Here is an 18163-nt window from a genome sequence, read left to right on the forward strand (position 1 = left end):
TGAAATTCCAAATCACATGGAAAATCATTGCATTAGTAACACAAGCAAAAAATGTAAAGAATTGAGACTAAACCATTGCATAACAGGTTCATTGATATGTGCTGTAAACATGGAAAACAAATAATGAAAGAACAAACTAACCATTCCAGTCACAAGTATGAAACAGAACAATTTTCACATTCCAGTCACACAGCCCAAAAACTAACCATGAAACAAGTTTACATTGACATTGCCTCTAAACCAAACATGAAATTAAACCATTCAAACCAAGTTCCCCCATCAGCTTCTAGTCACATAATTCAAAACATAACATTGTTTGTCAACCAATATTACACATAACTAAATTATTGACATCCACGCTAAAGTATTACATTCAGTAGTAGGAACCAACAAAAGATAAAAGTTCTTGTTCCATTACACATTGGTCATTATCCTAAACTATGCCCTAAACCATATTCAAATGCCAGATTTATGTGTTGAACTTGGGGTTGAAGTTGCTCCTTGGGAGTCCAGCATGGGGATTGGAGTAGTTGGCATTGTGGCACTGCCACTTCCACTACCACTGGCACATGATGCAGTAGATGAACTTGATGGTTGACTTCAAAAAACTGCATTCCCTATCCTACTGGATCTCCTCCATCCTTACATTGACTCCATGTAATGAAAGCTGATAAAATATGGGTCATGCACACCTTATAGTATGGACTATAAACTTAAACTTAACTAAATCTATGAGATTAGTTTCATACCTGTGGGTTTGGTAGACCAACCCTTGGGGCAACAGTTTCTGCACCTCCAAACCTTGGAATTGGTACTTTGGCTTTTGCAATAACTGGTTCTTTACCTTTTCCAATAGTTGGTTCTTTACATTTTCCATTGTTTCCACCATATTGTTCACAACTTTCTTTGATAACAACTCCAGGAAGAGTAGGAGTGCTTCCACCTCTTCCTCTTCCTCTTCCCTTACCTCTACCTCTAATCACCACTTGTCCTTTATTTGGAGCAGGGTCACCACCTCTACCAGTCCCTCTAAGCACCATTGTGCCACCTCTACCACTTGTTTGTGCACCACCTCCACCACCACCAACCTTTCCTCTCCCTCCTCTACCCCTTGTTCCTTTTCTTCTTCCTCACTAGCAGCAATTTTCCCTCCTCTTGCTCCCCTACCACTCCCAGTGTTCTTGTCTTTTGTCCTTCCAGTACTTGTGCATGGAACCAGTCCTCTTTCCTCAGCAATTATCATTTCCTCTGCCATTATCATTTCCAAGTCCTCTGTTATTGCCATTTCCTGTACAGAAAAAATGGTACACATTTGACACAATGAAACAAAAATTAAATGCCTAACCAGTGGTGAATAAATGATTTCAGCTCTTACTTGTTCAACAGTTGTGTTTATTGGTTTTTGAGGACACATGTCCTAGAATTGTGGCCCAGCTGCTTGCAAATTCTACATTTGAGGCATGTGTAATACTTCTTGACTCCTTTTGAGGGACCTCCTATAGGATTCTTTGGTTCATCAGACCTTTTCCTCCTATTCTTTTTTGGTCTACCACTCTTGACCCTAAAAAGAGGAGGTTCTATAAGAGTTAAGTCCTTACGAACCCACATTGTTTGGTCAAGAATTGGCTTGATGGTGAAGTCATATGTCTTGGCAAAAGTATTGATATGGAAGCAGTCATCAACAAACTCTTCAGGATTAGATTTGTCAGTGATGATTGCTGCCATTCCATGTTGACATGGTATCCCACACACATCCCACTTCCTGCATGTGCAGGTCCTCTGATTTAAGTCCACAACAAATGTCCTGAGCTACTTCATAAATCTTGTCACCACTGTAAATAACCTGACATTCCCCCATCAGCTTGCAAGTTTTCTCAACCCTTATCCTAATCCTTGGACATAAGGTACCCTCCTAGCCCATGCACATTTGCCTCCTAATTTGCAACTTTGTCATGAGATACCTTCTAATACTTTCAACATGGTCAGAATTGGTTCATCCCTTGCATCTTTGATTGCTTGATTGAAAGCCTCACTAGTGTTGTTGTCCATTCTATTGCATTTTGACCTTAACCCATCTATGCACCTAGCCCATGTCTTAGGGTCTTCAATCATCAAGTACTCATATGCATGCACCCTCATCAATTTCTTTAATGGCATTCATATGGTACTCAAACTCTTGAACTGTGTACACTGATGTTGCTTTCCACATTAGGTCTTTCCATTCTTTACCTTGGTACACTTTTGAGAAATTTGAGTACATGTGCCTAATGCAGTACCTATGTTCAACATTAGGGTACAACTCTGCAAATGTTTGTGTCAAGCCCTAAGTGAAAAAAAAATACAAAAAACTAATTTTCAGTAAACATAAACAAAAAACAGATTGCAGTTATTTAGGTAAGGAAATGCAATAATTATAAACAACAAACAAAGTACCTTCTGCCTGTCAGAGACAAAGCACCATCCTCTTTCCTCTGGATCTCCTATCATATTTACTAGCAACCCCATAAACCAAGTCTAGCTAGCCTTTGTTTCAGACTCCACAACAGCAAATGCCAAAGGAAACATCTGATTGTTGGCATCTCTTGCAACTGCATGCATCAAATGACCTCCAAAGGGACCCTTCAGAGAATAGGCATCTAACCCAATTATTGGTCTGCAGCCTAATAGAAATCCCCTCAGTTGTCCATCATAACTTATGAAAATCCTCTCAAACACTGGTCCTCCCTCTGGCAATGATTCTGTATCCACCTTCATCTTAGCAGTACTACTTGGATTTTGTATTCTAACCATCTCACAATAATCCCACAACCTGGCATACTGGCCTCTATGATCTCCCTTTATTAGTTCAAGTGCCTTTCTATTTGCCCTGTACACTTTGTTCTCTGAAACATTCAACAACCATTCCCTCCTAATAGTTTTCTTCATTGACCTGACCTTAGTCTCAGGGGCATCACTAAATTTGGCTAAGTACCTCTAGGAAAGCCAAGATGAGGTTGCATTGTTATTAGTGTATGTCCAGGTACATGAATGTTGTTGATCTATCTTCTTAATTTGGAAGGATCTCTCTTCATACATAGAGAGAGGCATGAAGTCTAAAGCCACAATCATGTGCACACTTTACAGTCACTCTCCTAGACTCATTCTTTAAAAATTTGAACTCATAGCCCTCCTTTATGTGGTATTCCCTCAATAATTTCCTAAAAGCTACCATATTAGGAAATTACATCCCTTCTATTAACTGAGGTTTGTTCATGTAACTCTCTTTGAACTCAGGAAAAATAGGCCTCCTATTTTCATCTACCTCAGGTGCAATGTTGTCATCATCACTATCAAAACTACCATCATTTTCTTGTTCACCTAAACTCCTAAGTAAGCTTTTCCCTAAACCTACCAAGGGAATACTCTCCTCTTGTTCCTCATCAGAAGACTCCTCTACCCCACTAAAAGAGGCAGTGGAAGTAGAGCTATCATCATTGGGCAACCACTCACTGTCTGAGCTATCATCATCATCATCCATTTCACCACTTTTATTTGCATCCACACCTTCAACTCCAACTCTTACTTCTCCATCTTGATCACCACCTCCCTTTCCTTCTCCTACTCCTACTTCTCCATATTGATGACCACCTCCATATCCTTCTCCTTCTCCTTCTCCTACTTTTTGGTCACCTCTCAACTCAGTTATACAACCCTGGCCTACACCTATGAACTCCTCATCCTCTAAATCATACACGTTAGGACAGTCAACATAAATATCAATACAGAAATACTTGATACCATTCAACAAATGTGCTGTAAACATGTTAACCATATCATCATGATTTCTCAATGCAACTAACCCATTGTTGATGTCAGGAGGAAGTGTATAATACACACTAATGTTATCTTTTTGAACTGTATATCCTATCTTCCTAATTACATCCATGAATTCGTAAAAGGTGTAGGAATCTAGGTCTACCTTGATTTCAGTAGTAACCCCATCCTTGTATTCCCCGTGGGCCCCTCTGACTAGCTTACCACCAACACGAGCTAACAAAGTACACCTTAAGTCAAGGTCTCCTCCATTTACTTCTGCAACACAAGAGTTGTATTAAAAAAAAGTCTAACATTTGCATGGAAACCATACAAATACTTGGAGAAATAAAAGGATGCCAAGTGAAACTAACCCAACAAAAATCACCCATAGCCTTAAAATATGGAAAGCATACATACTTAAAATATGGCTAGCAAAAAAGTAATATTAACAAATTGTCTTATGAAATGAAAATTTTCATGAAAACCATACAAACACACTTTATTAATCAGAGGATTAATGAACTGAAAAAACTCATAAAAAGCATACAAACTCTTATAAATTAACAGAATGTCAACTAAAACTTATAAAGAACACATGGAAAGCATAAAAAGAGAGACCACTAAATCTGGGACTTAAATCTGGAAACTTCGGGAAAGGGCCAAATATTTTACTGAAAATCTATGAAAAATGCATATTTTATTCAAGTTGCTTAGGAAAAATACAAAAATCACCTATTTTTATTACCTCTAATCTTGAACTGATCACTAAAAATGGTGTATTTTAGTAAAATCTCATATTTTTTATAGCCCTAGAACAGATCCCCAAAATTCTCAGTTTTTTATAGCCCTAAATCTCGTATTTTCTTAGTACAACATTTAGAAACTTAAATCTAAGTTTTAGGGTTCCCAATCATACATTTACAGACCCAAAAAGTATGATTTTTATAGCCTAAAGTTTGAACTTACAAGTTACGAAACTTATGATTTTGAACGAGCAGAAGATTTCCAACGCTTAAAGAGAAGCTTGAAGAGAAGATGAACTCATACTCGTGCTCTGTTGCTGGGTTTCAAACTTGTTGGAATGACTTGATTGAGGGTTTCGAATGTGATGGATTTGACGTTCTTAGTTGGGTTCTAGGGTTTTAATTTTCTGGGCCATGTCGATTGAAGAGAGAGACAGAGGAGAGAGGGTGAAGAGAAGGAGAGGAGGCGTGTGTTGTGTTGCTCCCCTAAACCCTATTTCTTTCTTTCACAGACAAAAGGGCAACTTAGTCTTTTCGACTGTTTCCGTCCAAGTTTTTAACGAAAATTTGGGAAAGGGGTGTACTTGATGAGTTTTGATAGTTGGGGGGGGGGGGGGGGGGGGGGGGGGGGTTGTCCTGACAAATAACCCTTTAGTAACTTGATTACTCCAGAAACTACAATTAACTTCATAAAATGAAATTGTGGCTTGACGTGGGATAAGATCCATTGAAATTTGTTTACTGTATCTCTTGAAGGAAAGATTAATCGAACATGGCCTTTGTTTGCCATTCCAGTAACTCAAATCATCGCACGGCATACAAGCATTCGAAAATGTCACCATCACTTTGATGAAAAAGAAAATTCAATGTTTATGGCATTTAAAGTCGGCTTGGACAATGTGAAGTCAAAATTTACACCTATGAACTACGTTGATTTGATTCCGAATCAAACTTGAATACATAGGTATTCCATTCACATGGGCACAGTCACAAAAGTTGTGAATTTTTCTTGTTCAACAACAAATAAAGAATGTTCTTAAATCCGAACTACATTGACTTGATTCTGAATCAAACTCAGACACATAGGCAACCCATTCAAAGGGCACAGTCACACAGTTTGTGAACTTCGAAATGTTCGCCAACAAAAACCAAATTCCTAAAGTTGGAACTACGTTGACTTGATTCCGATTCATACTCGGATACGTAGGCAACTCCTTAACGAGTGCAGTCACAAAATTCAAAAGATATAGGATTGGCATATGATTGGTAAAAGGAGTGGGTGCCAACCTAGTTGGGATGTGCTCTCTATTTATAGTGATGCTGCAAATCCTAAAATTTTATAAATGAATCATTTTTATAAACTAAAATGATTTAGGTTTGGCATATGATTGGTAAATGAATGGGTGCCAACCTAGTTAGGATGTGCTCTTCTTACAGTGATGCCACAATTCCTAAGTTTATTCTACAATTGAACTTCAAAGGTTCACCAAACTACTAAAGTAGCCGCAGAGGCTCGCTAAAATTAAAAACACTTAAAATGAACTACATTTGGCTTGATCCCAAACGATGGGTACATAGGCAGACTAGACAATTCATCTAGGTTCAGCCCCTAAAATAAATAAAACTCAATTCCCCTTCCCCTTTCTTGTAAAAAGTTATTGACGATAAAGAATAGTTGGAATCAAAGGGTTTTCTTTTTTATAAAGATGTAATTAAAACATACACTATATCTCGAATGGGTCTGAACCACTTAATAGAAAAAACTCGTATGATTTCTTTATATGCGAGTGAAATTATGTTTAGCAAAAGTAATCAAATTTTTGCCTAAAATTTCCTATGAACTTCACCTCTTCATTCACCTGTGATAAAAAAGAAGAAAAAAGAGGGAAATCAAAGGGGAAGGGTTTGGTTGATTCATTGAAGCTTTGCTTTGGTAAGTTTGTATTTCTTGTTTTTGATTTCTTGTTGAACTTGTAGACGTGTCCATAAAATTGAACTCTTGAAACCATGAAACCCTAGCTATGGAGTTGGTGATGAATTTTATTGATTTGAGTAGCAAAATTTTGTGTATGTTTTCCTGAAAGCAAATTGGTATAGACACCTCCCAAACGGGGCGTCGCCATACATATTGATTGTCGTTGATTGCTTGTTTGGTTGTTTGCTTCATAAACCAAGATCGTGGATATTTCCATGGGTAGGAACATCACCACACAATAGCGGTTATCATCAAAATTGAGTCCCCACCTAGTTTATGAAAACTAGGAAAAATAGATAAAGATTCCGAGTACGGAAGCCAAAAGTACAATGAGGGAAAGGTGTTAGGCATCCCTTTTTGCCCAGTCCTGAGACTGGCCCATAATTGTTCAACATATGATTAATGCTTGCTTTATTTAATCCTAAACAAGTAATCTGTTTAATTAGCCTTTACACAGTGAATAAGGTGAGCCAATACAATAATTGAAAGCATGCATCAAAATAATCAGAAAACAAATATGTCCTAGTAAATAGATCCCTCGGCCGGTGAATTGATGTCATGGCCGAGGAATCTTATTGGTTTGATGTACCGGCCGACGGATCGAAGACCCAACCGATGTTCTTCCTCACACCAGACTAAACAACCAATAGAGAGTTAAAGTACTACGATTAGCATGCATAAACTAAAAATAAAACAAACCCAAGGCCCCTGAGCCTCACCACCTTGACCCCTCGGTGGCTTGATTGCTTCAGATTGGGGGGGATTGACTGATTTGCTTCTCGAAAACCCTAGGGTTAAGGTTTGTACTTCGGGATTTGATCGTCAGATCGCGGCTGCCTTCGGGAAGTTTGGGCTTTTGTAGATGGGATATGAGAGAGTATATTGGCAGGGTTTTGTGGCTAGAGAGGGTGTATGAACATCTTAATTTCGGAACCCTAAGGGCCCTTTATATAGGCAATTGGTGACTCACTCTGGCCAATCAAATGGCATGAATCAATGAGGAATTCTAGGGCAATAGATCTCTAGACGATTCTGCTTTCGTAGCCTGAAGGCATCGGAGAAAGGCTGCTAGGGTTTTGAGGATCGGATCAAATGTATGACAGAACATTCCAGAATCTGGAAAATAGACGATCTGGAGGCCGATTAAAGGATTTGGTGGCCGAAGGATAGATTAGGTGGCCGAAGAATAGATCTGGCTACCAAGGAATCGATCTCTCAGGGATATTTTCAAGCAACATGTTTCACGGGTGAAAGAATGATGTTGAGGCCGTGAGATCAATGTTATGACCGAAAGATAGATTTTCCTAGGATACTGTATTTCTGTCTGAAAGGCTCTTTGGCTCTGGATTGGGTCCTCTAAGTGGCTAAAAGTATTCACCATAAGTTCATGGGTTCACGAGAAGTCAATCAGCAATCATTGTATCCATTCATCATTGGGATGGTCCCCAAGGTGAGACTTAAAATAATTGTTAGGCCAAACTGGGGTGTCTACAGATATCCCTCTTTGACTGAACTTAAACGGATCGGGAGACATGTTTAAGTAAGAGTCAAAGCCATAAAAGCAACTCAATTTGGTCGAACCACTATTCCAAGGGTTTTTGAAAAAGGGTTTTAGTTATGCTCTGGCTGGGAGGCTACCTACGTATTCCACAAGAGAAATTCAGAACAATTGTAGTTCGGGGGCAGTAAAAATAAAAAGTTTAGAGGGTTGAGAACAGAAGATGTACCTTCGGGCTTTAAAAGTCGTAGTGCAACATACGTGGGCTATGCCAGGATTTTGGCGGAAAGTACTTGAAGGAGCGCGGGGCTGCCGGGGGAATATTTTTGCGGAGAGCATCTTTAGAATTTTGGGGTAGATCAATACACAGCGGGTGAGTCATTTACTTTTTTTGATCATCCCTACTTTGACTGAGGGAGCTCGGTAGAATAGTCTATCCTTGTGAATGAGCTTGATGGAATAGATGTAATTGGGTGAAATCCAAACCATCTTCTAGAGACAATCGGACGCCAGTTTTGAGATATGGGGTGGGATCCAAGCCATCTTCTGGAGACAAGTTGGACACCGGTTTTTAAGATACGGGGGGCACAAGACTAGCAACTGGAGCGCGGAGTTTGAGATGAGAAAACCGAGGCATAGAGCCGGTTGTAATCATAAGGCGAGAGCTTGAGGAGTCGGAGTTTTGGGCTTGAGGTGATAGAATCGAGGCGCGGAGCCGTTATCATTCATATGGCGAGAGCCTAGAATGTTGGAGCTGGGAGCTTGATAGAACCGAGGCGTAGTGCCGGTTGCAGTCTGAAGGTCTGTGCACAGAGCTTTCCCATCATAAATTTTGGCATAGAGCCAGAGGATCGAGGTACTGGACCGATCAATAAAATCGAGGCACAGAACCGGTTGATTGCAGGATTTACCTGTTTCAGAAGAGAGATGCAAAATATAGTTTGTATATGATGGTGATGGTTAGATGTGATAATGGTGATGGTGATGTAATTGATGCAGACTCGATGTGAATAATGCAATATGTGCACGGGCCCGAGCGTGTTTGTTTGTTTTAAGCGTAGAGCATCTTTCAAGTTCTGGACTTGAGCATTCAGAGCATAAAACTCGAGCATTCGGAGAGTAGAATCTGAGCATTCAAAGTACAAGCTTTGAGCATCCAGTACGTAATGGTTGGACATTCAAGCGTAGAGCTTGAGCATTCAAGTGTAGAACTTGAGCATCCAGTACATAGTGGTTGGGCATTCGAAGAGCTTTGAGCATTCAAAATGTTGGATTTTGAGCATTCAAGCGTAAAGCTTAAGAATAGATGATATCTTGTTGATTGGTGTGGTGTAGAGCCAGTTGAGATAGTGGGCGTAGAGCCGCTGAGTAGCGGGTGTGGAGCCGTTGAGTCTTGCAGGCGTAGAGCCGCTGAGTAGTGGGCGTGGAGCCGCTGAGATAGTGAGCGTAGAGCTATGCCACTGAGATTATGGGCGTAAAGCCATTGAGATTGTGGGCGTAGAGCCGCTAAGTGACTTGAAGTATGAGATAGCGAGCGTAGAGCTGCTGAGCGATAGTGAGCATGGGCATAGAGCCGCTGAGTAATTTGGTAGTAGTGGATATGAGAAGGTGAGTGAGCTTAAGAGCTGCTGAGGTAGCGAGCATAGAGCTGCTAAGATGGTTAGCTTAGAGCTGTGGGGATTGCCGGGTGAGCTTAGAGCTGCTGATGGTGGAGTGTAAGGATGTTAAAGATAATGAGCTCGGGGTGCTGCTGCTATTAAGATGGTGATGATAGTAGGTGCACGGGGCCGTTTTGAAATGTAGAGCGCAAAGCTGCGGGGATAATGTGGAGTAGCTTGATGGTGAATTCACGGGCGTAGAGCCACTGAGTGAGTAAGCATAGAGCTGCTAGGTATGATGGTGAGCTTAGAGCTACTGAAGTAACGAGCTCGGGGCTTGGTTGATAGCGGGTTGCTGAAGGCTGTTTGGGTGACTGTGAGTATGAGCACAAAGCCGCTTGATTCTCTGAAGCTGCTGAATTGATGGGTATATTTGACTGGCATGGAGCTGTTAAGGGATGAAACTGCTAAGATGGTGGAATCGTAGATGAAACTGCTGAGATAATGAGCCCAGGGTTGCTGATTATGGAATTGTTGAGCCAGCGAACATAGAGAAGGTAGGCACGGAGTTGTTGATTGGTTCGAGCATAGGATTGTTGAGCTGTTGAGAGTATAAAGCTGTTGAAATAGCAAGAGTGGAGCTGCTGAGAGGTAGTGAAGCTGTGATGCTCTTTATGCTCGGGCATGCCCCCAAGGCCAGTTCCAACCATATTGTATTTGTTTGGGAGTGTCCCATCATTGTTTTTGTTGGTTACGGACCCAGAATTTTATAATTGCTTAAGTTGGTGCAAGTTGGCGCACTGGGCAAGACGTGGCTATAGGAAATGGATTGGTGGGCCAGTGAATTGATCTGGCGGCCGAATAATCGATGCCTCGACCGAAGAATTGATGTCTCGGCTATGAGAACTCCAAAAGTCAAAAAATCGATTTCAGTTTAGTTTAATTGATCTCTTGGCTTATTTTATCGATTCGCCTCTCCTCTATTTCTCTCGTCCGAGGCCTCTCCCCATTTTTTCGACCACCGTCACCGTCGCCGTCGCCGTCGCCGTCGCCGTCGCCGCCGCTCTCCTCCACCGTCACTCTCAGCCGCCATTGTTCTCGGCTGCCCTTTCGCTGCTTTCTTTCTTTCCTTTTCTTGTCGTCGTGTACCTTCTTCTTTCACCACGATGGCTACGCCACCTTTGTCCTCTCCTACCGATGTTCCACCTTTCGTGCTGGGTTCCTCCTCACATCCTCCATGTAGGTGCGACCAACCTTCTTTTGATGATGAAACGATTGAGGTGCCCGGTTTGTTTGATGCTATTACCTATGTTCTCCCTTCGCGTAGGTTGGGTTTTGGTGGATTTTTGCAGTATCGTCCTCCCGTTGGTGGCCCAGAGGCCGAGGTAGTTCGCAAGGAGCCTGACCAGCACCTGAGCGTTCTCAATGTTTCGGTAAGCTTTCTGAATTTCTTCTCATTTGTTTATGCAATCGTGAAATTAAATCCCTTGTTTCTAGTGGAATTTTTGCAGAGAAATAGGAGATTGGAAGCCCGTTGTGGAGGCTGAGAGGTGCACAAGTGGTTTTTGACGCTGCCAGAGCAGGCTCAGGAATTGGTACGCGCTGCTGGTTTCGAGGCATTTGCTCTGGGCCTCAATTTCCCGAAGATTGATTGGTCACTGTTGACTTCATTGGTGGAGAGATGGTAGGACACCACCAACACATTCCACTTCCCATCCGCTAGTGAGATGACGATCACACCAGGTGACTTCTCTTTGCTTACCGGCCTGCGAATAAGTGGAGCTCCTCTTTCGGTTGATCCCAAGCTTTGGGAGTGGGTAGGGGCTTTGGAATGGTTTTTGGGCAAAGTGCCCCCTCTTCGTTCATGCGGTCATGTTGACGTCTCTTGGCTAAGCAAGACTTTCATGAAAGGCGACATTCTAACTCAGGTGAGCGTCGAGTAGCTGACATGGGCTTTCCTTCTCTACCTCTTTGGGCAAACATTGTTTGCCAACAAGGATAGCTCAGTGCACACACAATTTTTGGCCCATTTACAACATTTGGATGCCATTTGGGAATTTGATTGGGGGGCGTCTGCTTTGGCCACCATGTATGGCAACCTTGGGGCTTACTCACGGGACAAGAGTTCTATTCTTGGCAATCATTACCGAGTGCCTGAGGTATATATCCTTCTTCCCTTTCTCTTTTCTTGTTTTGATTTCTATTGATACTAAATCTGTTTGCCAATTCACTTTTCAGCTCTGGGCTTTCGAGATTCTTCTTCAATTTCCAACTGATACCAAGCATGCGGATGTGAACTGTGTTCCTCGCTACGAGTGATGGCTAGTGGGCCAACGGAAGCCACGGTCACCAGTTTTGAGCCTTCCCGAGTGGTGGCGAGTTTTGGATCGATTTACGTTCGATCAGGTACCTCGCTTTATTCCCTTGTATTTCTTACCTTTAGATTTCCATATCCTCATGTTGTGGCTGATTTGCCCTTGTTCTGCAGGTACGGTTTGACCCTTAGGGTGGTGTCCCAGAGGATGCCCCTCTTGCGCGCTCCAGAGTTCTGGATCGTACTCATAGCTTGCTTGAGGGTCCTTTTTGTCGAGCTTGGTACTTGGGCAATCGGGTGGCTAGCCAGTGGCAGCCGCGTGCAGAGGCTCTTCAGTTCATTCCTCCTCCTCCTCCGGTGTCGCTGAGATCCACTTCCTCGATGTCTAAGGAAGATTTGAAGAATGCTCGAATCAGAGACTGGGCGAGCTTGCTTCTCCAGGCGGGTGACTATATGGAGTACTACCGCCTTTTCTTGACTCTGCCTGCTGCTCCTCCAGTTGCTCTTGTTTGGCCGTAGGCCCCTTCCTTCGTCTCCTTGATAAGCACCTAAGATTGCTTAATCGTGGTGTTTAAGTCCCCTAGTTTGTAGCTGTAATAGTTATAATTTGTCGTTTTTATTCAATAATGTTCGTAAGGTAGTTTGTTAAGTGTTTTAGGCAAATTGTCCTTACATGGCATATTTTGATCACGAGGCTAATTCCCAAGGAAGTTCAAGTATCCTTGCCCGGTGGAACTTCTGCCAGCATGACCCAAGAGCGAAGGTGTGAGGCGTCGGGCAAGCCGGCGAGCCATCAGGTGCCAAGTCTTGAAGGTTGCCTGAAGACCTGAAGATAAGCTAACGCGTATCGATACAGCCTTAATGCGTATCGATACGCATTAGCTTCGTGGGAAGTCAGAGACTTCTGTATCGATACGGCATTAATCTGTATCGATACGGGAGAGCTACGAGAGATGGTCCGTTTCGACTTAACAGCATAGTATCGATACTTAGCATATTCTATATCGATACGGGGAGCCTTCGGCCAGATATTTCTTATTTTTTGGGCTTTCCATTTATAGAATACTTGCCTTTATTAGTATGTTTCTTAGATATTTTTGTGAGAGAGTACCCATTTTGTATAAATAGGGGGTTCCTTCTCTCTCCTTAAAAAAGAATTCATTACAACTTTTAGCCTTTTTCTCCATTAATGCTTTTAAGCTCTTTTCAAGTGTAATTCCTCAAGGACTCGATAAGGTATTTACGTTACGTTAATTTCTCGAGTATTAAAGTTGTTCGTAGGTGTTGGATCTTTTACAATATCAAGTTTAATTTCGTTTTCTTCGGTTAAACATGTTCTCAATAATTAGCAAGCTTTCTAGTCTCTTCATTATGTTTGGGTAGTCGATTAGGCTTGGCCACGGGGTGACTAACACCTCGTGACTTATGTTTATCCTGCCTTTCTCAACCAAAAACTTGAAGTTTGGTTGGTAAATGTGCGTGGTTCGCCTTTTATGTAACAAAACTTGTCGATGTTAATCTCCGGTGATCATATGCTCGCTCATGTGGTTCCCTGAGCTATGTCTCGCCTCGTGTTTGCCAAAAGAATGAAAGAGCTCACTTGTTTACTAAACTACACTTCTAGTCTTTAATGGTTTCCTAGCTAAATCCTCCGGTTGATAGCCTATGCCGTGCAATTCAACCGTGTTTTCGTTGAGAATGGTTTGATGGCTAAAGTTACGGGCATCAGTTACCCCAACGCCTTGCCGCTTGTTAAATTAAGTTCAAACTCATTTTCTAGTCGCTTTCATAAGTGTTTATCACCATTCAAAGCAAAACCAAAAGTTGGCCGCCTAAATGCCACAAACCCTTACATCTAAAAATCCTAGCAAGCTTTAAAGACCATCTCTGTGGGAACGATTCTGGACTTTCGGATATTATGCTGACAATGACCTAGCCCTACGCTCGGGGTAGTTCAACCTATTTCGACGGTTAGGGGTGGACGAAGCATATTTTGGCGTCATTGTCGGGGATCTTTCTTATATAGCTTATTAGGAGGTTCGACAAACCATTGTAAGTATTCCATTTAATTTTCCTTTGTGCATTGCATACTAATTCTAGTGGATACCTCTAACCGATCATACTATCAGCTTGAGGTGTAACGAAGCGAGTGTTGGTATCTATTGCCTTTTGTTTTCTTGTCTTGTACATGTATATTGAGGCGGTGGCATAGGCCCTCAGAATTGTCTTGAGAGAGAGGTGGCGGCGGCATAGCCCCTCCAGTCTGGTTTTGTAACGCTCCGAATTTTGGGTATGTTAAAAAGACAATTTCATTGAAAACCTCAAAATAGAGTCTGGCTCTTATTACAACAAAACTCCCACAAGAGTTCAATAATTAGACAAATGAAAAGGGTTCTAGGGTTCCTAACTACAGCTCCACCTGCTCCTCCATCCTAGCCAGCTCTTCAGCTCCAAAAGCCTCCGAGGGGTACTGTTCATCTTGATCATCTACAAGGTTTGACACATTATACCGGCGTTGCCACCAATATAATATGTCAGGGTCACCAAAAGGTAACACCGTGAGCTACAAAAGCTCAATAGAGTAACCCATACCCACTAACCCTTAATTTACATAATAAAGTCAACAAATTCCACATAACACATACTAAACTAACCAAAAAGAATTAACAATGACACATCCACATTCATTAATCAACTATCGTTGGTGTCCAAGATTTTTCCGAGTTTCTCCTACGCGACTCATCGTAGACCGTGTCAACATTTTCACATACCAACCCATCTTTAAAAAAAAATCATTTGTTTAACACACCCAACCTCGGTTCCGCCGTTCCGGGTTCCCGAGTATCCTCACAATGGTTCTGTCGTCCCGGGTTCCCATTGGCACACATTGCATTGGCTCCGTAACACGGATAACCAAGCCATATCTCACCATGGTTCCACTGCTCCGGTTTCCCATGGGAACGCACACAACCTCACAATAGTTCCGTTTTTCCCGGATTCCCATTGGAACACACACACACATTCCCACAATGGGCAAGTCCGGCCACATTGGGGTTTCCAAAACATTTCAAAAATCATTCGTTTAACTCACCCAACCTCGGTTCCGCCATTCCGGGTTCCCGAGTATCCTCACAATGGTTCCACCGTCCCGGGTTCCCATTGGCACACAAAACACACACCACACAATTGGCAAGTCTGGCCACATTGCGGTTTTCAAAACATTGCAAAAAAAATCATTCGTTTTAACTCACCCAACCTCGGTTCCGCCGTTCCGGGTTCCCGAGTATCCTCACAATGGTTCCGCCGTCCCGGGTTCCCATTGGCACACAAAACACACACCACACAATGGGCAAGTCCGGCCACATTGCTGTTTCCAAAACATTTCAAAAAACATCATTCGTTTTAACTCACCCAACCTCGGTTCCGCCGTTCCGGTCTCCCGAGTATCCTCACAATGGTTCCGCCGTTCCGGTCTCCCGAGTATCCTCACAATGGTTCCGCCGTCCCGGGTTCCGATTGGCACACAAAACACACACCACACAATGGGCAAGTCCGGCCACATTGCGGTTTCCAAAACATTTCAAAAATCATTTGTTTAACTCACCCAACCTCGGTTCCGCCGTTCCGGTCTCCCGAGTATCCTCACAATGGTTCCGCCGTCCCGGGTTCCCATTGGCACACAACACACACACATAATGCCACACAAAACTGGTCATTATGTAGTTTCAAAAATATTTTCTTCCTCGAAAAACATTTCCTTTCATTAACCACACCCTAGGTGTCATGTTTCTACTTCCTCGGTTCTCGTGTCACGTTATCATGCATAGACTCCGCGGTAGGACAAAAGCAAGCATGAAACATACTAACAAGATCATCCAATTCTATATTACTTATCACGCTCAATCACCACTTACAGCATAACGCCACATGTACGGATGCCCTTGGAGTGTATCACTTATGCTTATTCAAAGCACAACGCCACATGTACGGACGCCTTTGGAGTGAAATCACTTATGCTTTATCATACCACGAGTAATACAAGCAATTCATATATGCATGCTCATAATCATCTTTAAAGATCAAAATACGAATACTTGGATTCACATGGTAAATAACCTACGTATTCATCGAGTAAATATGGTACCTACATTATACTTAGGAATAGGGATAAGGAATTCCTACTTATACGTTGAGTTAGTGGACAAGGGACTCTACCTTACTTCTTGGCGGTAGGGTGGCTACGGAAAGTACGTCGGTGGTCGAACAGAGTAACTTCCTACGGTATGCCTTCGGGAGCTTCGAAAGAGAATGGTTTCTCTCGAAACTTCTTCTTGACTAACACTATTCTACTTTATGGATCGAAGGGTGGTCGAGTGGCGGCTTAGGTTGAGTTTCTTGAACAACTCAAGAACATGAAGAACAAAGAAAGAACAAAGGAATTCTAGAGAGAAGTTGAAGCAATGAGAAGGTGTGTGTTGAAATGCTTGGAATGGGGTCCTATTTATAGGAAAAATCTTGGCTCCCTCTCCTCTCACAAGGCCGGCCCCCCCCCCCCCTCTCTCCATACTTCAAATTTTGACACTTGTCATGTAATCATGGAAGATCAAAGGCTAAATTGTAACGCCCCAAATTTTGGGTACGTTAAAAAGACAATTTCATTGAAAACCTCAAAATAGAGTCTGGCTCTTATTACAACAAACTCCCACAAGAGTTCAATATTTACACAAATAAAGAGAGTTCTAGGGTTCCTAACTACAGCTCCTCCTGCTCCTCCATCCTAGCCAGCTCCTCAGCTCTAAAAGCCTCCAAGGTGTACATCATACCCTGTTCATCTATGAGGTCTGACACATTATACCGGCGTCGCCACCCATATAATATGTCAGGGTCACCAAAAAGGCAACACCGTGAGCTACAACGCTCAATAGGGTAAACCTTACCCACCAACCTTAACTTACAAACAAAGCTATAATACAACATTAATTTCCACATGATAAGTATATACACAGTTAATCAATGACACATCCACATTCATTAATCATCTATCGTTGGTGTCCAAGATTCTCTTTGTTTCTCCTACGCGACTCATCGTAGACCGTGTCAACATTTTCCACATTTCATAAACGTATCACCTTTTCAAAAATTCGTTTTTAACACATCCAACCTCGGTTTTGCCGTTCCGGTCTCCCGAGTATCCTCACAATGGTTCCGCCGTTCCGGGTTCCCATTGGCACACAATTGCATTGGCTCCGTACCGCGGATAACCAAGCCATACCTCACCATGGTTCCGCTGCTCCGGATTCCCATGGGAACACACACACACACATTCCCACAATGGGCAAGTCCGGCCACATTGGGGTTTCCAAAACATTTTACCTTTCTCAAACCAAAATTTGTTTTTAACACACCCAACCTCGGTTCCGCCGTTCCGGGTTCCCGAGTATCCTCACAATGGTTCCGCAGCACCGGGTTCCCATTGGCACACAAAACTTGCATTGGCTCCTCTCCGCGGATAACCAAGCCATATTACCAATGAGGCTACCACGTCCGGCCACATTGGCAATCTTCACAATGGGCTACCAAGTCCGGCCACATTGTGGTTTTCACAATCCACGCAATGGGCTACCAAGTCCGGCCACATTACGAGTTTTCATACACATAATGGGCTACCAAGTCCGGCCACGTTGCGGTTTTCACAATCCACACGATGGGCTACCACGTCCGGCCACATCGCGGGTTTCCATACACACAATGGGCTACCAAGTCCGGCCACATTGCGGTTTCAAAAACATTTCAAAAATCATTCGTTTAACTCACCCAACCTCGGTTCCGCCGTTTCGGTCTCCCGAGTATCCTCACAATGGTTCCGCCGTCCCGGGCTCCCACTGGCACACAACACACACACATAATGCCGCACAAAACTGGTCATTATGTAGTTTCAAAATATTTTCTTCCTCGAAAAACATTTCCTTTTATTAACCACACCCTAGGTGCCATGTTTCTACTTCCTCGGTTCTTGTGTCACGTTATCATGCATAGACTCCGCGGTAGGACAAAAGTAAGCAGGAATCATTCAAACAAGATCATCCAATTCTATATTATTTATCACGCTCAACATCACTTATAGCATAACGCCACATGTACGGACGCCCTTGGAGTGTATCACTTATGCTTTATTCAAAGCACAACGCCACATGTACGGACGCCTTTGGAGTGAAATCACTTATGCTTTATCACACCACA

At 42.6% G+C, this 18163-nt stretch overlaps 2 protein-coding genes across 2 annotated transcripts; both read right to left on the bottom strand.

Annotated features, from left to right (window-relative positions):
- Positions 1 to 746: 746 nt before the first annotated feature.
- LOC131303412 (uncharacterized) lies at positions 747 to 2021 on the bottom strand. The gene is made up of 2 exons (XM_058330261.1): positions 1376 to 2021; positions 747 to 1288 (listed from the first exon to the last, which is right to left on the bottom strand). The coding sequence occupies exons 1-2, from the start codon at positions 1412 to 1414 to the stop codon at positions 980 to 982; spliced, it is 348 nt and encodes a 115-aa protein (XP_058186244.1). The 5' UTR covers positions 1415 to 2021; the 3' UTR covers positions 747 to 979.
- Positions 2022 to 2182: 161 nt separating this feature from the next.
- LOC131303027 (uncharacterized) lies at positions 2183 to 4184 on the bottom strand. Its single transcript, XM_058329820.1, has 3 exons — positions 4181 to 4184; positions 2434 to 4071; positions 2183 to 2323 (listed from the first exon to the last, which is right to left on the bottom strand). Exons 1-2 carry the CDS (start codon positions 4182 to 4184, stop codon positions 3221 to 3223), a joined length of 855 nt encoding a protein of 284 aa, XP_058185803.1. The 3' UTR covers positions 2183 to 2323; positions 2434 to 3220.
- Between the last annotated feature and the right edge of the window lie 13979 nt (positions 4185 to 18163).

The sequence above is a fragment of the Rhododendron vialii genome, chromosome 10a (assembly GCF_030253575.1).
Source record: "Rhododendron vialii isolate Sample 1 chromosome 10a, ASM3025357v1".
NCBI lineage: Eukaryota > Viridiplantae > Streptophyta > Magnoliopsida > Ericales > Ericaceae > Rhododendron > Rhododendron vialii.

Excerpts from the sequence above, each read along its gene's own strand:
- LOC131303412 (XM_058330261.1), bottom strand. The coding sequence starts at position 1,414 with ATGTGTCCTCAAAAACCAATAAACACAACTGTTGAACAA. Across the intron at positions 1,289-1,375 it reads TAAACACAACTGTTGAACAA|GAAATGGCAATAACAGAGGA; the intron begins GTAAGAGCTGAA and ends TTTTCTGTACAG.